This window comes from Fusarium odoratissimum (genome assembly GCF_000260195.1).
Source record: "Fusarium odoratissimum NRRL 54006 unplaced genomic scaffold supercont1.7, whole genome shotgun sequence".
Lineage (NCBI taxonomy): Eukaryota > Fungi > Ascomycota > Sordariomycetes > Hypocreales > Nectriaceae > Fusarium > Fusarium odoratissimum.
Window position 1 is genome coordinate 1078336 of NW_022158693.1, and position 22675 is coordinate 1101010.

General features: G+C 50.3%; 8 protein-coding genes across 18 annotated transcripts; 4 read left to right on the forward strand and 4 right to left on the reverse strand.

Moving 5' to 3' along the window:
* Positions 1-76: 76 nt before the first annotated feature.
* On the forward strand, positions 77-4369 carry FOIG_05645 (uncharacterized protein). 5 transcript variants are annotated; one of them, XM_031204357.1, is made up of 5 exons: positions 77-205; positions 259-484; positions 552-567; positions 621-674; positions 723-4369. In XM_031204357.1, exons 2-5 carry the CDS (start codon positions 274-276, stop codon positions 1225-1227), a joined length of 786 nt encoding a protein of 261 aa, XP_031066186.1. In that variant the 5' UTR covers positions 77-205; positions 259-273; the 3' UTR covers positions 1228-4369. The 5 variants fall into 5 exon arrangements, with proteins under 5 accessions (XP_031066186.1, XP_031066185.1, XP_031066187.1 ...); XM_031204356.1 differs by having other exon boundaries at positions 77-484; XM_031204355.1 differs by having other exon boundaries at positions 87-484; positions 621-4369.
* FOIG_05646 (uncharacterized protein) lies at positions 121-4403 on the reverse strand. The gene is made up of 2 exons (XM_031204360.1): positions 3289-4403; positions 121-3239 (listed from the first exon to the last, which is right to left on the reverse strand). The coding sequence occupies exons 1-2, from the start codon at positions 3479-3481 to the stop codon at positions 1567-1569; spliced, it is 1866 nt and encodes a 621-aa protein (XP_031066189.1). The 5' UTR covers positions 3482-4403; the 3' UTR covers positions 121-1566.
* A 569-nt stretch (positions 4404-4972) lies between these two features.
* FOIG_05647 (uncharacterized protein) lies at positions 4973-6223 on the reverse strand. 2 transcript variants are annotated; one of them, XM_031204361.1, is made up of 4 exons: positions 6032-6223; positions 5879-5975; positions 5702-5826; positions 4973-5652 (listed from the first exon to the last, which is right to left on the reverse strand). In XM_031204361.1, the coding sequence occupies exons 1-4, from the start codon at positions 6035-6037 to the stop codon at positions 5071-5073; spliced, it is 810 nt and encodes a 269-aa protein (XP_031066190.1). In that variant the 5' UTR covers positions 6038-6223; the 3' UTR covers positions 4973-5070. The 2 variants fall into 2 exon arrangements, with proteins under 2 accessions (XP_031066190.1, XP_031066191.1); XM_031204362.1 differs by having other exon boundaries at positions 4984-5652; positions 5879-6223.
* Positions 6224-7141: 918 nt separating this feature from the next.
* Positions 7142-12985, forward strand: FOIG_05648 (uncharacterized protein). Of its 3 annotated transcripts, XM_031204363.1 has the most exons (3): positions 7142-7598; positions 7652-11792; positions 11840-12985. In XM_031204363.1, the coding sequence occupies exons 1-3, from the start codon at positions 7222-7224 to the stop codon at positions 12743-12745; spliced, it is 5424 nt and encodes a 1807-aa protein (XP_031066192.1). In that variant the 5' UTR covers positions 7142-7221; the 3' UTR covers positions 12746-12985. The 3 variants fall into 3 exon arrangements, with proteins under 3 accessions (XP_031066192.1, XP_031066193.1, XP_031066194.1); XM_031204364.1 differs by having other exon boundaries at positions 7142-11792; XM_031204365.1 differs by having other exon boundaries at positions 7652-12985.
* A 365-nt stretch (positions 12986-13350) lies between these two features.
* Positions 13351-19920, reverse strand: FOIG_05649 (uncharacterized protein). 4 transcript variants are annotated; one of them, XM_031204367.1, is made up of 5 exons: positions 19628-19920; positions 18882-19478; positions 18662-18829; positions 18338-18615; positions 13351-18289 (listed from the first exon to the last, which is right to left on the reverse strand). In XM_031204367.1, exons 1-5 carry the CDS (start codon positions 19738-19740, stop codon positions 17643-17645), a joined length of 1803 nt encoding a protein of 600 aa, XP_031066196.1. In that variant the 5' UTR covers positions 19741-19920; the 3' UTR covers positions 13351-17642. The 4 variants fall into 4 exon arrangements, with proteins under 4 accessions (XP_031066196.1, XP_031066198.1, XP_031066197.1 ...); XM_031204369.1 differs by having other exon boundaries at positions 18882-19920; XM_031204366.1 differs by having other exon boundaries at positions 16207-18615.
* Positions 13660-15245, forward strand: FOIG_05650 (NADH dehydrogenase; the record flags this gene model as incomplete). Its single annotated transcript, XM_031204370.1, has 2 exons — positions 13660-13762; positions 13891-15245. 2 exons carry the CDS (start codon positions 13660-13662, stop codon positions 15243-15245), a joined length of 1458 nt encoding a protein of 485 aa, XP_031066199.1.
* Positions 15727-17474, forward strand: FOIG_05651 (uncharacterized protein; the record flags this gene model as incomplete). The annotated part of the gene is made up of 5 exons (XM_031204371.1): positions 15727-16012; positions 16071-16206; positions 16263-16581; positions 16639-16850; positions 16901-17474. 5 exons carry the CDS (start codon positions 15727-15729, stop codon positions 17472-17474), a joined length of 1527 nt encoding a protein of 508 aa, XP_031066200.1.
* Positions 19921-20343: 423 nt separating the features above from the next.
* On the reverse strand, positions 20344-22273 carry FOIG_05652 (5-aminolevulinate synthase, mitochondrial; the record flags this gene model as incomplete). Its single annotated transcript, XM_031204372.1, has 2 exons — positions 20344-21875; positions 21946-22273. The coding sequence occupies 2 exons, from the start codon at positions 22271-22273 to the stop codon at positions 20344-20346; spliced, it is 1860 nt and encodes a 619-aa protein (XP_031066201.1).
* Between the last annotated feature and the right edge of the window lie 402 nt (positions 22274-22675).

Sequence of the window (22675 nt, forward strand, 5' to 3'; positions counted from 1 at the left end):
GGTACTTAGGGTTCAGCGGGTCAGACTGCTAATGCAACAGCAGTCGATCACCCCCACTTTCCCACTGCCGTTCCCCCGCGCTGCGGCTAACTTCTATCCCGTCCCTCACCTCAGTCACCTCTTGGAACTCAACCACCTCCAAATGTCTCAGATCTCGATTTTTTTTCTGGAATTGAGATCTTAACCATAGGCTGGAACTTAATCTGTACGTTCTTCTTTTCCATTCATTGTATCGACTTGGTGAATCCTCGATCTTAGCCTTGCGATCTCGTTATGCAAGTTCTCTCGACTGTCATTTCTCGACGTGGGTTATCTCGGTTGGCTATAGGTTCGCGGGCTGCGGCAGCAAGTATCAGTAATTCAGCGACCTTGAGATTGGTTAGCACATCTCTAGAAGGCACTGCCGTGACTCGTCCTGCTCCTGGCTCTACGTTACACCAGATTCGCGCCATGTCTTCACCAGCGCAGAATGAGCTGCGGTTCAGTAAGTAGTACTATGATTTGATATGGGCCACATACAAGGAAGAGAGATGCTGACTTGCGGCGGTCAGAGAACCCAAGGATCTTGTATGTATCATTACTTTCGATCTGACAGAAACACCTAATTAAGAGTGGGATAGCGTTTGCGATATTCAAGAAAAGTTTCGCCATGTCATTCACGAATTCGATAGCATGTATGGCGACCTAAGTTCATTTGACGCCACTCAGCTAATCAACCTCAGCGTCCTCACCACCCAAAAGCTCCTCAAATTCGCAAACACTCTCTCCGTTCCCGTCGTAACCACGACCCAAACCTCAGCCAAGCTTGGTCCCACGGTTTCAGCTCTCGCGCAGCTCCTCCCCTCGTCACCACACGACAAGACACGTTTCTCCATGTCCATCCCCTCCATCACCGTCGATCTACCTCAGGGCTCCGAAATCGCTCTTGTTGGTATTGAGTCGCATATTTGCATTACCCAGACAGCGCTCGATTTGCGCGACGCAGGGCATAAGGTATATGTCATTGCTGATGGAGTGTCGAGCTGTAATCCCCGCGAAGTCGACATTGCCCTCGATCGATTGCGCGCTGAGCCCGGAATCACGGTCACGTCGAGCGAGAGCTGGATGTATGAATGTGTGGGAGATTCGCAACATCCTGCTTTCAAGGGACTGATTGGTGTTGTCAAGGAGTCAATTGCAGACACCAGAAAGGTTTGGCAAGCCTTGCCTCCTGGATCCAAGATCTAGGCGCAGTGACATACTTATTTAATGATAGATTAGACATACATTTGCATAGTACAAACATCATTGCTGTCAATTTCTCTTCTTTGCTTTTCTAGCAAAGCATCGAATCGCCTTTGCCTCTATTTGTTTTCTTATTTTCTGTTTTGTTTCGTTTTATTACATCAAGTCGCAATCGTTATTATCAATCCTGTTTATGAAACCCGGATGGGTCATTGCGATTCTGCAATTCTTCGAGTCTGCCCATTCATGGTCTCCATAGACTAGAGAATGAACTTCAAGGGACCTGAAAGTCTACAAAGCTGATAAAGAAAGGGATGACTACTGGCAAGCCATCCAAACCCATTACTCTGAGCCCGCGGTTGTTTTGGGTTTGGACGTTGGTGTCATCCATGAGAACGCTGAAGCAACTCCGACAGGGTTGGCAGACCTAGGCAGGGAATTGTTGCTATTGGCGTTGGCGTTGGCGTTGGCGCTGCGACCATCACGACTTGGAGGTGGAAGCGACTGTGGCTGCGATTGCGCTTTGTGTTCGCTGCTCATACTCACCGCTCGCTTAGCCTCCCATCTATTGGCAGGAGTGCCACCGTTCTCCCCAACGCTAACTTGACTCTTGCGTCGACCGTCTCCCGGGCCTTTGGACGAAGAGGCATCATAAGAAGAAACTGTCCTTGAGGCCGACTTCTGGGGCTTCAGAACTTTCATGTTGCGGCCTCGACCGGCAGGTTGATATCCACTCAATGAACCATCTCTATGCGGGCCGTCCACTCCATTCCCTGATCCATGGCGCCATGATCCCCAAATGCCTGAAAGGGGTTCTCGCCTGGAAGTCTCGGAGGCAGAATGCTCAGCAGCACGCTCCTTAGGACCTAACTGATCTCCGTTGGTGAGTCCACGAGACCTTCTCTCACTCTCCACACCAGACACACTGCCTCTGGAGCTGGGTCGCTTATCAGGAACCACCTCAGTTGCCATCGGCGACATTTCGCTTCGAGACTCATAATCCGGCTGAGGAGCCTCCATGTCAGGGATACTCTCCTGGCTAGCCTGGCTGAAATCCCCAGAGACGAAAGGAGCAGCGTTTGCATTCAACTTGGGCTTCTCCGGGACCATGTTGATGGTGCAAATATTCCGAAACACGTTTTCATCCTCTGGTCGGACAAAGGGGACCTGAAGTCGCTCTCGCTCGTCGCCACGAAGGGTCATGGTATTCTGGGAAAATAGAATATCTGCGGAATGAGCTCGGAGAGCGTCGCTGCCCAAGTAGATTCGAATGGCTTTGCGATCTACGGCCTGAATAGGCTGCTCTGTCACTCCATGGACCTCGAAAAAGACAGTGATTGAAGGGACAGGCCCATGAGGACTACTAGAGCGACTGCCATGATGTGTCACCACGGCCTCTGCAAAGTAGACATTCAACCTAACGCGATATGCACCGTCAACCTCGCGATGGATCTGATCTACAAGATCCAACTCTCTGAGTAGAGAATACTCAACCATGGACTTTTGCGAGCCACTGCAAACGTCGGCGTAGAGGAGTGTTGAGTGGCCAAAGTTAGGGGTTAACCAACATCGAACGATCGAAGGAACTGTGCCGAGGACGTAAAACGCCGCAGGGGGGCCAGGAATGTCGAACGAATCATCATCGTCGTCGCCAACAGCAAAGTTGTTATCAAGGCCTAAGCTGCTAGCCCGACCAGAAGCAATCGAGTGGTGAGAGTGAACTGAATGTCCAGCAGAACTATGTCGTCCATCCGACTTGTGAGATAATGAGCGCTCCATCAAAAGGCCACTTCCAGGACGAACAGGACCAAAATCTCCCGAGTGACGATTACTTGGGCCTCCCCAACTGGATCCGTGCAGGGCGCTTTCGTCGAATCGAACACTATTAGCCCGCGAAGCAGCGCCTCGGCGAACCGGCTCCTCCTCTGCTGGTCCAAGATGAAGAGATCCTAGAAGCTCCTCGCCTTGCTCATCCAAGTCATCAAACATGTCATTGTGTGGGATGGAAACAGGTCCTAGAATTTGTAAGGAAATGATCAAAATGTCAACAGGCAGAGAACTCACCTGTTTGAGGTGTGCCACTCAAGACACCTGGAAAGGGAGAGTTCCAGACAGACTTCAACGCGGCATCATCCGCCTGTTTCTTTTCCAATCGAAGAAGCCGTTCAGCATGATTGCTCTGAGTATATTGTACTTGCTTCACTTCCATCTGCAGACTGTACAGATCTTCGCGAGAAACTGGAAATCTGGGATCCATCCCCAGAGCAGGTCTGATTAGACAACAAGGCGCCAATTCTAAGGGTAGAGAAAGCCGATTGACTGCAGTTCGCGGGCAGGTGGCTCGACTAACAAGGATAGGGAGAGGGCAATCGAGAGACGAGGGGGGGGTTGGAGGCGTTAGTAGGGAAGCGCAGAACAGACAATGGCTTTAATCGTACAGCATGAGCTTTGATCCAGCACAACTTTGTCGACAATAAAAACAATTGGTACTTCCGACCTCGATCCCCAGTTAAGATTTAGTTCACGAGGTCCTCCCTCCCCGCCGCATCGCCTAGTGTAGACCACAGGGCCTTCGACAAGCAGAGTGCGATCTCGAGAATCGCCTGGTCGTGGTGAGTAGTGGTCTCAAATAGAGCGACTGGCAAGTAGCTTGGCGTATGTTTGGTAATAAAGGATCGATTGAAAAGGCGCCAGCTCGAGAGTGTGCGACTTAGAATCGTGATAGTTGTGGACGTGACGATCGGCAAGGCGTGCTCGTTTATTGGCGAGTGTTGCGAGGCAAGCTACTGATGGAAGAAATTGTCGTATTTGAAGAGGTCTAAGAATATAGGCGTCACAGTTGATAGGAGATGGAAAGTAGAGAGATTGGCCAGATTTGACGTAGGCCGGTCCTGATATGAACGATAGGGGTCGGAGTTAGGTGTAAATGGATGGCGTAAAGCGGGCAAGAGGTTGAAAGCAGCTGGGATCGTGGGGGGCTTTTACGGAGGGGTAACGGTCGATATCGTGTGCTCGTAAGTTTGGGGGGAATCTTGGAGGCGTATTCGAGGTCGTAGAGGTACGTCAGGAGTTGGAAACAGGGCAATCATCAAAGTGTGAAGTCCGAAATGATGTTCAGATGGAACTGGTGTGGATTGAATTCGAGAAACGGAGCAACTTGAGGTCTGGGTACGTAGTCGAGACAAAGGCTGGCGCGCTAACGTGGCGGTTCCTCTAGCGCCTGTGGCGTGTTGAAGTAGCCCACTGTAAGCATTAAACGTCAGGGGGCCTAGCCACTAAAGGGAATACGATCGAAGATTGCCTCGAACTGTCATGACCCATGGAATACTGGCTTCAGGGAGCAACAGAACTTCTGGCCCTGAACCAAGGTGCCAGAAATATTAGTACCCACTTGTCTAGAGGCCTACCGACTAGATTATACTATACCTAGGACTCTTTGTCATTTATGATAAAAGATCCCAAGTTTTATAATATCCCCTAGACTTGGTCCCTTGCCACTATTCATCCGAGGTAGGTAGGTAAGGTACCTTAAGTTGTACCCATTCGAATAACACAGCATGTACCAATTTGTTGAATGTCCACAATCAGGATTCTCACATCTCACACAAGTGACCTCCGGAATGTAGCACGCATATATGCATCCCGTTTCCTGGGACAGAGGGGCTAGAGGGGTTACATTTCTGTAAGTCAGGTAGTGGGGTGAAATTGTCTTGGCATACCTGAAGTCACGCTCTCATTGCTGGAACATTGGGTCAAAGACACAAGAAACTCTGCACAACGCGTATATTTTGACATCTTGTATTCAATCAGTGCCTCTGATGTCGAATGCCATAATCTGCATCCCATCTAATCGCCAGTGTTCAGATTGGGCTTGAGCTCGAGCAGTTCTCGCCAATCTGGGATCACAAATCCCTTGCGATCATCATCCGCGAGGCCATGCCACTCCTTGCCAATAAATGGCTTGAGGCTCTCATAGAATACCTGATAACCAGATCCGCTCATATGGAGCCCGTCGTGAAGGAGAGTATCCAGACCACCCTGCTTACCGTTCTCGGGGTCGCCTAACCATGGTCCACCTGGGGTGTAATCGTCAGGAGTAAGGGAGATGGCCTTGTCCATCTGGGCCTTCCAGAGGTCGACCAGAATAACCCCAGGATTCTCTCGCGCGACCTCACGAGCCACCTCGGAGTAGGCAGCGCTAATAGCCGACTTGCGAACTGCTCCTTGGTGGCCATTCTCGATGGATCGAGGGGTTGTCTTGATCTCATCCAGGGGAGGGGGCGTCACCAGCAGAATATGGGGCTTGTGAGCAGCGATGCGCGGGTGGTTGATGATCTTGGTGAGGTTTTTCTTGTACCGATCTATAGGAACATGCTGCTTGGTGATAGCACCAGGAAGCACAGCATCATTTGCGCCAAACAGGAGAACCTGTTCATTTTTAGCCACACATTCTTCGCTTTATATGGCGGTACCGTACCAGATAGTCCATCTTAGGTGATGAGGCTGTACGCTCCGGGAAGATTTCAGGAAGATATCTCAGAGCGATGTCGGTGTTGAATCCCGAGTACCCCCGGTTTACGATATCCAAACGTCGAATGAAATCTGCATGCAAGTCAGGCCGTTTCCTATGTGGTCACTTATGTTGGATTCTCACCAGACTGGAGAGCAGCTTGGAAAGAGAAACCGTCTTGGATATCTGAGCATTGTTGAAACAAAGAGTCTCCGAAGAGAACAACCTGAGGAACTGTCGACTGTGATGTGTGAGCTTTTTCTTTTTGGCGTTGACTGTAAGTTGAGCGTTGCTTACAGCCATATTGGGACGTGGCAAAAGTCTTTTGGTTTGGTTGAAGCTCTCGTCGTCACGGGAAAACGTCAGATTTAAGTTCTATCAGATAGGGAGACTTGCGACCCTAACAGCCTCAATTGTGCGGTTAAATAGATTGGCAAGTCACCAGAAACCTGCGGCTTAAATGTTCGTTTCCAACGGGCTCTGTCCCACCTGTTTCTCATGTGCTCCTCTGCGCGTTGTGGGGGTTTCGAGCCAATAACGTAGTATCTTTTTAAGTCGAACAAGGCATATTGGATTGAGACATGCGTTATCTTTTTTGTCTATCTATGAACGAGATTTGGGAAGTCTCAGCGAGCGGAATAGACATCTTTCAAAGCATCATTTACCTATTTATTATTTCTTGAACAGGACATTATTCACTTCCTACTAACTTTAGGCCTTAGTTAGATGAGCCCCATAAGCAATGTACTTGACAACTATCACAAGATAGTCTTACGAGATGCTGTAAAGACTCAATCATAACCATTTGGCGACTTTTAGACCCTCGGTAATTTATAGGTTATCCACGGTATAGAATCTGATATAATGTCAAGGAGAGGCAGGAAAACTTAGGATCTCTTTTCTAAGTGATGAAAAGACTTAGGTAAGTTTAGTCTATCTTAGCAGGCGTTTAGACCAGTTTATTTTGGCACCCCGGTTTAATATCAGAAGTTTTCTTTCTCCTTGAGGCATATAGGAAAGGAACGCATAGTTGACCTCTCATAATATGCCCATTGTTGATCCTGACCCGGTTGTCGAGTCAATGTTCTTCTGGTCAATACAGCTGGTTGGATGGCGGGGCCAGAAGGATATGGCTCCAACTTTAGTACAGGGAGCTATGGGACCAACTCTGCCGAGAGTTAGTCTATTGGTCTTCTCAAGAAAATAGTGATAATTGTCATAATTGTGTTTGTAATTCATATTTCGCATATCTACCCGTAGAAAGTCAAGGTAGAAATAGATTCCTTGTTTGTCCTTAACGTCCCAAAGTAGTATGTGGGGTGGCTGTGGTGGCTGTGGAACCCGCGAGTTTCTTATCGATAACAAAGTTCTTTTTGTAGTCGCCAAAATATTTTCAGACCTGCTGCACTCTGATGCTATCACCGACCATCTCATCGACATCCTCACGCCATCTACCGCCCAGAGCCTGAGTCGCAGCCCTTGAAATCATGGCGACTGCTCTCGCTGCTCAATTGGCGCAGGTGGCTGCCAATTCGAAGTCCACTCTCAACGTTAAGGCGCAAAAGGCTGCCCATTCCAAGTCATTGATATGGGAACCTCGAGTCGCTGCTACTCAGAGCTATCAAACTCTTTATACAACCTGCTTCCAGGGCTTTGAGGAGCTCTGTCAACTCGATGCTCGATTCGCGCCCTTCCAGTCTACCATCTTCAGCGAGGAGAGTCAGAACCAGGATCGTACCCAGCTCACAGCTTCTGAGAATGAGGAACTGGACCGCCGGGTTGAAGCCTTCCTGCGCCTCGCGGGCAGTCGACTCAGGCTGATGCCTGCGATCAAGTCTATCGAGTGGCTCATACGAAGATTCAGGTAAGACAATGTATTCTGCGATTGGTGCGGGAAAGCAAACTAACACCGCGAAGAATTCATGAGGAAAACACACAAGCCCTGCTGCTCACTTTCCTGCCTTACCATTCCATACCAGCCTTCGCTACCCTCCTTTCGATTCTGCCGAGCAAGACCCCTCACGATTTCCGCTTCCTCGACCCTTACATTCGCTCAGTCACATCGCCTCCCCGATATGTCTTGGTCCGCGAGGCTATTCAGCACCCTTCATTCTTGACTCTCATATCCGAGTACACCCTCGAATCATGTCGGATGCAGTACAACTATCCCGCCTTGGTCTCATTCTGGGCCGGCATCATGACAGAGGCCGTGAGTGGTATCCTGGACAAGACGAGATCAGGCCGAGCTGCAGTTCAGAGCGAGAACGACCAGGCTTTGCTTCATCGACTGGGACCTGTCTTTGCTGAGTCCTTGGTCATGAAGAAAGTCCCTAGTATTCAGATTGCTTCATACATGGCGATCGCAGTGTTTGTCGCCAAGGGCAACCTTGAGGATAACGCTGTCACTGCATTCATGGACCAGACGGTTTATGGTTGGACTAACGACACGGTGCGGCCTGCTCTTGTTTGTCTGGCTATCTTGGCGCAATACCGTTCTGCGAAGCAAATGAGCAGCAAGACCACAAAAGCGCTTATGAAGGTCACAGATATTGGAAAGCTACTTGTAGAGATCGGCCAAGAGCGGCGGGTGGACAAATTAGCAAATGGTCTCTGTCTTGCATTGATAGAGAGACTTACCAAGAAGGGCGACGCTCGAGGTTTGGCGACTATTATCACTATTCTCAGCAGCTCGGTCCTCAAGGACAAACAAATTGCTGTAATTTTCAAGTCTCTTATCTTGACTGCGCATCGACTTAGCGATGATAATGACGAGGACGGTGCACTTCGACGGGAACTCGGTTCAGCACTGATTGCTCTGTCTCAGAGCACCGGCAAATCTGGCGACACCATCCAGTCGGTTATTGAAGAAGTCAAGTTCGATATTGAGGAGCTTGAGATGAAGCTCGACCTTTCATTCCGCTCTCGACGACTCCCCGACTCGATCAAAGACGATACAGAGATGGCTAATGGCAATAATGAAAAGAAGGCACCCCAAGATTTGGGTTTGTTGCTCGAGGAACTTTCCAGCCGCTCCGAATCGCTCTCTCCTTGTCTCGTGCCTCAACCCGGCGAGATCTTTGACGAATTCAGTCATATCTTCTTTTCTGTTGTTTCTGAGAGCTCGCAAAATGCGGGCCTGCTTTCCGAATTCGATCTCAACCCCAAGCTTCACCGACAGACTGCTTTCAAGGACTGCACGTACTTCAGTTTCTTCATTCGCATCTGGAGCGGTCCCTACCCAGCCCTAGCTCGTGTTGCAGCACTGGACATGGCTAAGAAAAGATTAAAAGTTGGTGATGCCGGAAAAGCCGATCTCCAGGCTCTTCTTCCCTACTGTATCTCAGCACTCAGCGATCCTTCGAAGCGCGTCCGCCAAGCCGCGGCCGATCTGATCACTGTCCTTACTGGTCTCTACACTCCTCCAGTTCCTTCTACGGGACTCGACCTCTGGGGTCAACAGAGCCTCTATGGAAAGTCCAAAGAAATAATGTCTCTACCATCTGATGTTGTCGCCAAGGTTCTGCATCTTCAGATTCTTCCTACCGTTGAGGAGTGTGTCATGGACCCTGAACATATTACTGCCGTCCTTCGTACCGCAATTGAGCAAGGCAAATACCAGTCCAAGCTGAACCCTGCATTGGATAAGAAGGACCATTTGTCTCAACCTGGAAGACTATCTTTCCTTCAGTTTCTCGCCTCACACATCGTCAACACACCATTGATTCTGGTAAAGAGTAGGTTGCTAAAGACCGTCAACGAAGTTCGAGGCGTCAGCACCACAACAAGAACGCAACTTCTACTCCCTGTTTTGCGATGGTGGGCAAGTCTGAGCGAGGATGAGGCAGCTAAGCTCTGCAGCGCAGAACGTCTAGAAAAGTCAGATATGGACAACTGTTTTGTCGATGTTGTGGTGCCAAACGACGTTGCAGGTTTAGAATTCTTCCTGGAGTTTCTCAGAGATCCAGACCAAAGAGAAAAGGCTGATCTTATTCGTGCAACTTTCACTCGCATGAAGAAGATGTGGTCTTCCATGAAGCCTAATGTCAAGTCAACAGCTGCTGATCAGTTGCTGGAGATCTCCCAGGAATCAGCAGTCTCAACTGACAGCAAATCAGTTGTTTCTGCAGAGGCGGCTGACTTTTTGAGGAACGTGCGACTCACCACCGATATTCTTCATGATTTCCTTCAGTCGATACAGACTGGAACCAAGATGGTCACCGAGCCTCCACCCAACAAGCGCCGCCGAACTAGCTCTTCTGGAGCCGACCGTGGTCTCATCACTCAGGTTACTCCCGAACTCAGCCAGTCGCTGCGAAAGGTCACATTCGTTCTGCAGCTAGTCGAGAACTCGGACCCAGTTGAGCATCCCGAGCTCTTGGATGGCCTGTTTACTGCCCTCTCTGAACTCCAGCACTTTAGAACAGTGGTCGGATCTGAGCTGGGCTACCTACAGAATCTCATTCTTCGAAGCCTTTTGGCCATGATGCCAGCTTACAAGGCGAATAAGAAGCTCACAATTGACAGCTCTGGCGGGTACGGAGATTTGCTTGTTAACTGCATCCAAAGATCTTCGAGTCCCGTTGTTCAGAATGCTGCCCTTCTCCTGATTGCCAGTCTGGCCACTACCGCGCCGAACTTGGTCCTGCATAGTGTCATGCCCATCTTCACCTTCATGGGTACCTCGGTACTTCGCCAAAGCGACGACTACTCTGCCCATGTTGTGTCTCAGACTATCAAGGAAGTTATTCCTCCGCTAATCGACTCTCTGCGTCAGGGGCAGAAGAGCCCTATCGCTGGTGCCTCTGATATTCTTGTCAGCTTCACAACGGCATACGAGCACATCCCCGCTCATCGACGACAGGGGCTGTTTGTTGCCCTTGTCGAGACTCTCGGTCCACAAGACTTCCTCCACGCTCTTATCAGTATGCTGGTTGATCGATATGGTGCGAGTGACGCTCTGCTGCAATTCATTATCGAGTTATTGAATCACTTCAGCATCCCAACACAACTCGAATCGCTCGTCAAACAGCTCGACCTTATCGCTGACCTGTTCAAGGCAAAGCCTGGCATCTCTCTCGTCCTCCTCGGTGTCACTGACGAGACTGATGACAAAAATAAGGACGTCGAAGCCATTGCCCTCCGACAACTATCGGCTTTCCCTAGCTTCTTAGCTAACAAGACACTCAGAGCGCAGATTGGAGGTTTGATGGAGAAGGATGATATGGAGGCATCGAGATTGAGGGAGCTCTATGCCACACTTCTTGAAAACATCCTTGTTCTAGCTGATACGGTCAAGGCGAATAAAACTCTCCATGGCCGCTGCGGACAGGCTCTCTCCAATCATCTCAACTTATTGTCCATTGGAGAGTTTATCAAGGCTGTTGAGAACCTGCTCGATAGACCTGACATGGGACTGCGGCAAAAGGTCCTACGTGCTCTTGAGGTTCGGGTGGAACAGGAGAGCAACACCGACCCAGCATCAAGGACTGTATTGCTTGCTTTCCTTCCGCAGCTTACGGCCGGTATCAGAGAGTCGACCGATATGCGATACAAGCACACCGCTGTCACATGCGTTGACAAGATTGCCGAAAAGTATGGAAAGAAGGACATCGAGGCTGTTGTGGCAGCAGCTACAACTATTGCTGGCGAGCACTGCTTGGGGCAGTCTGAGGAGCGCCTCCGAGTTATGGCTCTCTTGTGCCTTACCTCGCTCGTGGATGTACTGCAAGACGCCATCGTACCCGTTCTGCCGAGCGCAATCCCGCAGGCTGTCAAGTACCTGGGTGAAAGCTTGAGGGGGGATGCTCGCGATGAGGAACTTCATGTTGCTTGTTACGGATTCATCAGCGCTCTGGCTCAGCACCTTCCCTACATGCTTTCAACATATGTCGATCGCATTCTGGAAGTGTCCAACAGATCAGCCGAGATCGAATTGGATGATGATACGAAGGAAAGCCGTGTCGATTGTCTTCACTTCCTGGCTAAGCAATTTGAGGCGAAGGAGATCTTCTCGGCTTTGGACCGAAACTGGGATAGTGCCAGAAGTGCCGGCTTCTCCGTAAGTTTGATAACCACTGTGTGTATGAAAGTTGCTAACTTTTGCAGGCTGTTGCTGAATATCTCGATGTTCTCGGCTTGGCCATTGACAAGCACTCCAAGTCTGGCATTTCCAAGAATGCCACGCTACTATCGAGCATCCTCACAAAGGTCTTTGATCTGCGACGACAGGAGCGTGCTAAGGGCGAGATTGGTGAGCAAGATCTTTTGAGGCTCAGTGCTCTTGACGCCAGCACCAACGACAAAGCGTTGAAGATGATCTACAAGCTCAACGATGCGGCATTCCGACCTGTCTTTGTTCAGCTCATGGAGTGGTCAAGCTCTGGATTGTCGAAGAGCGACCGAGTGGGACGCTCGCTACGTCAATACAGCGTCTATGGATTCCTTGAGGCATTCTTTGGCACTCTTAAATCGATCGTTACCAACTACGCTACATACATTGTCGAGGATGCAGTCAGGATCTTGAAGTCGGTGGATCTGAAGAGCCCAGAGGAGAGACAACTCTGGTCAAGGGTACTACGGACCCTGGCCAACTGCTTCGAGCACGACCAGGATGACTTCTGGCAGGCTCCGGCCCACTTTAGCGCCGTCGGACCGGTCCTGATGGAGCAGTTCTCACATGCTGGTACGGTGGAGGTGACGGAAGAGCTCATCCCAACGACAGTGGAGCTGGCCTCGGCGGCGGATTCACAGGCTCACCAGAAGGAGCTCAACTCTGCCCTCCTGAAGCACCTGCGATCTGAGTCCGCGGCAGTGAGACTTGCCGCGGTCAGGTGTGAGCAGGCACTGACAGATCGTCTTGGCGAGGAGTGGCTGTCTATGCTGCACGAGATGCTGCCTCGCATTAGCGAGTTGCAGGAGGACGATGACGAGGTAGTTGAACGGGAGACACACCGATGGATAGTCAAGATTGAGGGAGTGCTAGGAGAGAGTTTGGATGCCATGTTACAATAGACAAAAGGAGAGAAATAATGAATAGCATGAGGCGGAGGAAGGGAGGGAGGGAGGGAGGACTGGAGTTGGCTTTTGAGAAGCTGGGAATAAGCATGCCATGACGTAGAAAGTTTACACTAGCATGAGCTATCAGAGGTTTACTATGTATGCAAAATGGAGAAGCTTGGTTTTTTAGCATTACCATGAGGCTGATGTGAGAGTATGTATAACTCGTATAGGTAGGGGTATATTCGGAGCGTGCTGTGTAGCAAGGGCATGTGAGTCAGCTGGTAGAAGAAATTTCTATGGTATCGGACAGCCGGGTCTTGGATATCGCAGATTCCGGAGACACGGATCAGTCCGTGACCGTGAGTCCAAGCTCGTGAGCGGAAAACTTTCAAGGTGAGTAAGAAGAGGAAAGGGACGGCTCCGGTGAATTATCGTTGGCGGAGCGCTCACCGGGAGGACCGGGGGCCCGGGGCGCAAGTACCGACTACAGGGAACCCCTCGTAGTTGATCTCCCGGAAGGGGTATCAGGTACAAACCAGGCTAGGTATGACACTGAGTAAAACACTACGTATGTAGCTGAAGATAGTGACGATGAATTGATATAGATAGTCTAAGTAGCTACTTAAAGAGCACCAACGCCCGCTTAGTTACGGCTTTTGTAATACATTCACTAAATCCCAGTCAACATTTGTTGAATACTCACCCATCATCCCTCTATCTCGGTTCTTCTCATTCTAGCGGAGGCAGCTAGAGAAACGACCCTGCCAAAACACCCACTTACACGGCGAGACTTGCGGCACCGCATACCCACGGTTTAGATATTCTGTTCTTTACACTGTTTACAAATCTCTATCGTCAAGAACTCATTGGCTGGCGTCTTCGTGATACTACGGGCTTTCTAGTCACGCGAAATTAGGAGATACGCCATGATCGGACTTGGTCTGGGCCGTAGGGGGACAGAACAGCGCTTGTTGGTGAAGTTGGGAAGAGTCACTTGCAAGAGACTGGCCAGTACAGTGACTCAAGAAGGTGAGTGCGGCGACTTGTTATGCGGGTCAATTGGCTTGTGCTTTTGCCTCTGCGCCTTGAGAGACTTGAATGGCCTCAGAGCACCTCATCTCCTGTCACCACACTAACTAACATGAGCTTTCTCTCAGGACCAAAAGAGCGCATCGTCGTTCTAGGCTCAGGCTGGGCTGGATACGCTCTCGCAAAGACAATATCTCCCTCTCAAGCCTCTCGGATTCTCATCTCTCCTCGCTCTCACTTCGTCTTCACTCCACTCATCGCCTCAACCGCCGTTGGCACTCTCGAGTTCCGAGCTGCTGTCGAACCCTGCCGTAAACTCGATCTTACAGAGTTCCATCAGGCTTGGGCTTCTGATATTGACTTCGCCAACAAGACCATCACAGTTGAAGCTAACCAACGTGATGGAGTCACGGCTCGCTCGGGCAAGGATCTGTTAAAGGGCCTCGAGTTCCAGGTCCCGTATGATAAGCTTGTAGTGGCTGTTGGGTGCTACAGTCAGACTTTTGGTGTGGAGGGTGTCAAGGAGCATGCGTGTTTTCTGAGAGATGCTACAGATGCTCGGACAGTACGTCTTAAAGTGCTGCAGAAGTTCGAGCAGGCTTCTCTGCCTAGCACAAGCGCGGCTCAGAGGAAACGATTACTTCATTTTGCTGTTGTTGGTGGCGGTCCTACAGGTATCGAATACGCAGCTGAGCTTCACGATCTCATACACGAGGACTTGGCCAAGCTGTATCCCGAACTGATGCCTCACGTTGCCATCACCATCTATGACATTGCACCAAAGGTTCTCCCTATGTTTGATCGCAATCTGGCCGCATACGCCACAAGCATCTTCAGCCGTGCAGGCATCAAAGTCAAGACCGAGCATCACCTCCAGGGCATTCGACGAGACGACGATGTCCTCCTCATGCGTATCAAGGAGGAGCCTGAAGAAGTCGCAGCAGGCGTTGTCGTCTGGAGCACGGGTCTCATGCAGAACCCTCTGGTTGGCAAGTTAGTCGGGCGAGAGGTGGAGGGCATGGGAAAGATCGCAAAGAACTGCAAAACAGGCGGCTTCGCTGTCGATTCTCACCTTCGAGTCCAGGTCGAAGCCCAAGACTCCAACGGCAAACAAATCACAAAGACCCTCCCGGACGTCTACGCAATTGGTGACTGCGCCAATATCCAAGGCGAATCACTTCCCGCCACTGCACAAGTAGCAAGTCAACAGGCTACATATCTCGGCAAGAGATTCAACGCTGGGACGTCTTCTCAGGGGCCTCCAACTGCTCCGTTTCACTTCCGCAACTGGGGTACAATGGCGTATCTTGGAGGTTGGAGGGCTATTCATCAGAAGGGTACTGATGAGCTCAAAGGCCGAGCGGCGTGGATTCTGTGGAGGACGGCGTATTTGACCAAGAGCATGAGTCTAAAGAATAAGCTCATGATTCCATTTTATTGGTTGGTTACATGGATTTTTGGCCGAGATATCTCGAGGTTCTAACGTCATCATTGGATGGATGGCTGGGTAGCTGAGACAATTCCCTTTGCAGCAATAAAAGTGAGGTCTTGAGGTTACTCAACATCCCAAGTAGATGCGTGGTTCTAGTCGATTGTTAGAAAACCTTCGAGCCATTGGAGAGATTCAAGAAAATACCCCCCAACTAGTTTTTATTATCTATAATTTACATACCTAGGTGCTAATCACAAACGGAGTGGGGTGCTGTACAATTCATCCCCCTACCCTATGTCATCGTAACTCATCAATCACCTCACCACAACTTTTGCCTCATCACTTGTAATATCGCTCACTCCACCCTTCCAAATATCTTTCCTTTTCGCGAAAACGACTCTAATTGGCAAATGACAATGGAAGCATAAGCCAAAAGAGTTGATTCTGTGCGAGTCTCCACTCCCATCTCATCAATTACCAGACACTAACTAACCCCGCCAAAGTCGTCCACCTGATTTCATCACCATCAACCATGGCCAAGCCCACAGTCAACTACGGCCTATACTTGGTCACAGACTCAACGCCAGAGATTCTTGGCGATCGTAGCCTTGAAGAGGTAGTTGAGGCTTCTTTGCGAGGCGGTGTTACTATCCTTCAATATCGAGACAAGCACAGCGAGCGCCCAGTCGCTGTAGACACAGCCAAGAAGCTACACGCCATTGCCCGTCGTTACAATGTCCCCCTTCTCATCAATGATCGTGTGGACATTGCCGCTGAGATAGACTGCGAGGGCGTGCATATTGGACAGGATGATATGGGTATGTTGATATCTCTCACTACCTAACCATCAAGACATGATCTGATCATTTGGTACAGCATATGAAGAAGCAAGAAAGCTTCTTGGCCCCAACAAAATCATTGGCGTAACCGCAAGTTCGAAAGAAGAAGCTCTCAAGGCTTGTGAGGCCGGTGCTGACTACCTCGGTATCGGAACTGTCTACTCAACTCAGACGTGAGTGATATACAAGCATCGTGTGTGACTCACATCAGCCCCTGACACACGATCAGCAAAAAGGACACAAAATCTATCATAGGTCCCTCAGGAGTCCGCGATATCCTCTCAGCTCTACATGATGCCGGATATGGCTCCGTCCCCACGGTTTGTATAGGCGGCATCAACGCCAGCAACACTGCCCCTGTTCTCGCTGCAGCCGGGTCCCCCTCCAAGTCTCTCGATGGCGTTGCTGTAGTGAGCGCTCTCATCGCTGCTCCTGAGCCAGCTACCGCCGCTCGTGATCTCCTCGGTAAAGTCATCGTTGCCAAAATCCCCGAAGTTATCAGGGCCGTAGCCGACAAGACGCCCCTTTCTCACAATATGACCAACTTGGTGAGTACAGCTCGGTTCATGTGACGACCATGTTAAATTCTCATGCTGGAATACCAGGTTGTTCAAAACTTTGCCGCCAACGTGGCTCTTTGTGTTGGGGCAAGCCCCATCATGGCCAACTACGCCCAAGAAGCTGCTGACCTTGCCAAACTTGGAGGTGCTCTTGTGGTCAATATGGGCACCGTCACTCCCGATGGACTTCAGAACTATCTCCAAGCCATCAAGGCCTACAATGAAGCGGACAGACCTATAGTCCTTGACCCTGTCGGGTAAGCCTCCAAAAATCCCATCAATTAATCAACTTTACTCATGTTTTCAGCGCTGGTGCTACCACTGTTCGTCGCAATGCTGTCAAGACTCTTCTCGATGCTGGACATTTCACCATCATCAAGGGCAATGAGGGCGAGATTCAGACTGTAGCGGGCGCCACGATTACGCAACGGGGCGTTGACTCAACCTCTTCCCTCGCTTTTCCCCAAAAGGCATCCCTTGTACGCTCCATCGCCTTGCACCGGCACACCGTCGTCATACTCACAGGCGCTACTGACCTCGTAAGTGACGGAACTCGTACTCTAGCCATCAGCAATGGCCATCCCTATCTTGGCGAAGTCACAGGCACTGGGTGCACTCTTGGCACAACAGTCAGCGCCATGGTTGCTGCGTACGGCGCTGACCCTCTTCTCGCTGCTGTCGCTGCAACTGTCATGTTTGGACTCGCTGCTGAGCTCGCCGCTGAGAGGAACGAAGTCCGTGGACCGGGCTCATTTGTGCCGACATTCCTTGATGAGCTGTACAATATCCGAAAATCGACTGCCAAGGGTGACCTGCGGTGGCTGAATATGGCCAAGGTCAAGGCAGTTGAAGTTGATATCGATGTCATTCCAGGTGAATGAAGCTCGGCAGACAAGGATCGAAAATTGCTGAATAGACAACAAAGAAAACTTCAGCTATCTTGAACAAGCTTACTCTATATCATGTAACAGAAAAAGAGCATTGCTGAGTAACACAACGGGCTAATGCTAAGATGTTAATACAACCTTCTTCACCGACTTCGTAAGGCGTCAAGTCGACTCATTTAAGACACCAGGGTCACCAATGATGTTCCATACATTATAACCTCTCGTAGCCGCCGCTTGCCAAAAGTCCGTTCCTGAATCATCCATCAAGAAGTCTTGACTGAAGTCTACGAGATCAGCGTTGCCAGATCCCGTAAGCAGACGCTGTCTCTCAGCCTTGACCAAGTCTCTCACTGACTTCAGCTGCTTCACAAGTCTCTCGAAAGGATCTGGTGGAGGCGCGGGTGTAGCTGCTGTCGTTCCCCCGGGCGTCGGTGTACCTAGCATGTTGCCGTGTTTGCGGCGCCCCACGATGATGTCCAGATCCTGGGCTTGCTGGCTCATCACCTCGACCATGTCAAGCTCTGCGTGTATTTGGGCGAGGTTCCACCCGGGTAACTGAAGTGTTACGACCTTGATGCCAACAATGATGGTGTACACAAGTTCAGACGCGCTCATACACAGGAAACGCGGGCGTTCCATTTCTCGATGATCGAACCGGATATCGAAAAAGGTCTTTAGAGATCGAACACAAGCCCAAAGAAGTTGGAGTCGGTCAGTTAGAGGAAGATAGGATGCTGCAGAGTGTTGGTCCGAGACGGCGATCTCATAGAGGAGCACCTCGGCTACGTTGACATGGGTCTTGAGATTATCTAAACCATGGTGAGCGCTAGACGATCGGAATGGGGTGACATAAATACCGTTATCAGCGAACCGTGGGCCAAGATTGTCTTTGTACAGCTGCAACTGTTCCTCAAACGATTGCACTACCACTGTCAATGGTAGTTTGCTGGCGGTCTGAGTTAGGTTCTCCGCTGACATGGTGACAGATATGGACTGTGCCAGCTGCTGAATGCGCACCAGCTTTATCAAGTACTCATCAGAGGGGTGCTGCATAGTTCTCTCAAGAACTCTGCAGCACATTTCCAGATGGCTGGTATTCATAAGGACATCAGGCCGCTTGTTCGCTGTGAACACTCTAATCCAAGTCAGCAAACCCCAGAATGAAGGCGGGTAGTTCTTACAAAGTGTTAAGGTAATAAGTGCCAGCGTAAACTCTCATATGATCAAGATTGCGATCAGATTCTTCTCCTTGAAGACTCGTATCTTCCGTGAACCTCAAATTTACGCATATAGCTCTAGCAAGGAACAGCAGATTCGTCACTTGAGAGCCCTTCAACGCATAGTGAAACCTGCGACAAGTCAGGGGCGTGCTAACGAATTGGTCGCCATATCAGTACATACCATGCCACCAGCATTTGCAAGCTCTGGAGTAGATCCAAGCTGTTCAGGCCATCTACGACAGCTGCTCGTCCAATCTCAGCTAGTAACTCTTGGCCAAGCTTAACCTGTCTAGCTCCATCAAGAAACAACCCTACCATCATGACAGCCTTCCACAGGAATGGACGATGCTCACGCAGCTCCAGGGCTGTCATATGCCCAGGAACACACACAAACGGAAATAGACATGAGTGGATTGTCCTATAGCCGTTGAGAAGTAGCTCCGCTTCACGGGGCGTGGGCCACCAGGAGTCCCATGGCCGTGTCTTGTCCGGAGCTGACGGTGGAGGATGTTGACGGGGGTTATTTTCAATTCCCGGTTTTAAGGGAAACAAGTGATTGAAACCCCAGGCATCAGATTTGGTCAACAGCTCTGAGCGTTTCTCACTCGTCGAAGGTGGAGGCGAGGAGTCCTCCTCTTCTGAAGACTCACGCCTTACGTGCGAGGACAGCTCTTCAAGGCGTTTCTCCAAAGCAGCTATCTTAGATAGCTTTGGGCTTCTACGGGGCCGGGCCGGAGCCGGAGTTTGGTTAACACATGGCTTGTTTAGTCGATGGCACCTTGAAAGTTGAGACTCTGATGTCAGCAGCTGTACCTAACCGCAAACTTACATGTGTGTATGCATTCAAAGAGAAGAGTTTGGGACAAAAGCAACCAGAACAAGCCATGAATAACACCATCCTCAAAAGAACCAATTATCGTAACTTACCTGTCGCATTTGAGGCTCCCCAGAGGCCCAGGGACGCACCTTGCCTTAGCTTTAGCGCATGTTGTACAGGCCTTGGGTCCCTTGTTCTTAGCCTGAGTAGAATTGGGGTTCATATTGTCATTACTGAGTTATCCGATTCTTGTTAGTCTCACAGAAGCAGAGAAAAGCGGTTTGCAAAAGGAGACGGAGTTGAAAACGGCGTCGATATCCCAGACACTGAACGATATTCTCGAGACCCCTGTCGTTTGGGTTGTCGTTTGACTGGTCTAAAGCTGGCAGGATGCAGGGATCCTGTCACCAAGACGGAGACGGACCTCGAAATCTCACCGGGCCTCCGCCTCACGGACACGGCACCATCATTCAACTCTCCACCAACCTATTATTCAGAGACTTCGGTACAACATTCTTCCGAAAATGGATATGAAGACCGTCATATCATGACTTGATTTACATAGCATAAATTATCCGTCATAACTGTGTAGTCATGATGATCACAATTCATCGAAAAAGTCCACAGGTGTTTGGGAAACAATGGTATGTGTTTACTCCATATATCACAAGATGTGGTAATGGGGAATATTTCAATTGGCATGCCCAGAGGACAGCATAAATGGTAAAAGATAACTCAAAACGAGTGTTATATCTGCATAGAAGTGAATTTGAGTACTGCCCATCATCCATTGACGATGTCAGTGAGCTTGGGTTCCTCCCGTCGCTTAAGCAGCAGTAACAGCCTGAGAAGTCTGCTTGATCTCAAGCTCAAGAAGAGCTTCGGTAACGCCGTTGACAGCTTGACCGGTAGCTTTAATCTCCTTGGTGGCCTGCTCGATGTTGAGCTGCTTATCGGTCCACAGAGGCTCCTGCACATTATCCTGCTCGCCAACACCAATGAAGCCACCCTCAGCAGCCCAATCAGAGGTTCGCTTGATGTCGAGACGAGTCCAGATCTCATCGATAGCCTCAACAAGCTGGTCACGGTACTCCTTGATGTGTCCGGGAGTTGGGGTTACGCGGAGACGCTCCTGGCCAACAGGAACTGTAGGGTAATTGATAGCCTGGACGTAGATTCCGTAGTCATTGAGGAGCATGTCGGAAGCCTCCTTTGCAGTTTCGGCGTTGCCGACAAGAATAGGTACAATGTGAGAAGGGTTAGGAATGACGGGAATGTCTCGAGCATTCATAGCTTCCTTGACAGCGCGAGTGTGTAGCTGCTGGAGTCGTCGATCACCATCGAAGTCCATCTGGTACTCGATGGAAGCCTGAGCACCGGCCATTGTGGCAGGGGGAAGAGAAGTAGTGAAAATGAAGCCAGGGGCCAATGACCGGATCATATCAATGAATTTGGCGCTACCTGCGATGTAGCCACCAACGCAACCATAAGCCTTGCCCAGAGTGCCAGTAATAATGTCAATTCGGTCCATGATGGTTCCACGAGGGGCACCATTGGCGTGTGCCTCCCAGTCAAGGTGCTCAGCGACACCAGCACCGTGAGGTCCGTACATACCGACGGCATGGACTTCGTCGAGGAAAGTGATGGCACCGTACTTATCGGCAAGATCACAGATCTCCTCGATAGGACCAATAGAGCCGCACATACTATAGACTGACTCGAAGGCGATGATTTTGGGCACATGCAGGGGAAGTGATGCCAGCTTAGCCTCGAGATCTTGCACATCGTTATGCTTGAAAACGATCTTTTTGGTGCCGGAATGGCGAATACCCTGAATCATGGAGGCGTGATTCAGGCTGTCGGAGAGAATGACACACTCAGGCATCTTGCTGCCGAGCGTGGCGAGAGTCGCATCATTGGCGACATAGCAGGAACTGAAGACAAGAGCACCCTCCTTAGCGTGCAGCTTTGCCAAGGTACTCTCGAGCTCAACGGCGTGTCTGTTGTGGCCAGAGATGTTTCGAGTTCCACCAGCGCCAGCACCATACTCCTCCAATGTTTCGTGCATCTTTCGGAGGACATGAGGGTTGCGGCCCATACCTAGGTAATCGTTGGCGCACCATACAGTTACTCGATCCTCCTTGTCGGACATATGCGCACGGGGAAACTCTTTGGCCAAACGGTTGATGTTGTTGAAATAGCGGTATGATTTGTCCTTGTGTTTCTTCTCGAGCTCGGCATTGTAGAATGCTTCGTAATCGAATTTGCCAGGAGAGTGGAAGCCAGCGGCGGCAGCAGCAGCGGTCGGAGAAGCAGAGGTAGGCTTTCGGGTTGCGTGAACACCAGGAGGTGCGGGAGCTGAGAGGCAAGAGTCAGAATAAGAATAGACGGCATTACCAAGAGCATTTCTGGCTGAAAGACAACTTACCATTGTCACGGCCGTCAAAGAGCGGGCGGTCGACAGCGCGAGCCTCTTTGTTGCAGGTGGTGTGAATCTTGGCCTTACCAGTCTTAGAGTGGCCAGAGAAAGCACGAACAGAACCAGCAGCGCGGCTCTTGGCGGTCTGAACGGCCATGGCCTTTCCCATGACAGGGCATCGCTGGCCAAGCAGCTGAAGCTTGGACATGGTGCCGCCGCATGGAGAGGCGGGAGCCGGAAGGGCACGAGTCGAGGTGGACAAGGCACGCAGAGTGGCAGGCGTGGCCGTCTTCATGAAAGGGCACATGGCCTTGGACTGACGAAGGACAGCATCCATTGTTGCGTGTATTCGACAGTATTCGACAGTATCCGTAGAACTGAGAGGACAATGCCTTCGTCGAGTAAATCGGAGGGGCAAAACGTGGTGTTTTCGAACGTGGAGGGGCAAATATGCCAGACGTGCGAAAAAGCGAACAAGGGCTTACAATCAGCCGTGAGAAGTGAGACAATTCACAAGCAATTGGGCCTTTCACAGCAAGAGAAAAGCGAGGTTGGCGGTGTCGAAATGTGAGGAGAGAAAAAAGGAACAAGACAGTGGAAAATATAGCGGCTATGTAGTGAGTGTGACTGAGGTAGGATTGGAATCAATAATAAGTCGGCGGTGGTTCGGCAAGAACGGTCGGTCATTGACCCACTGAATGCTTCCGTTTCGGTTCCGTCCTTTTTCTTCGTTCTCTCC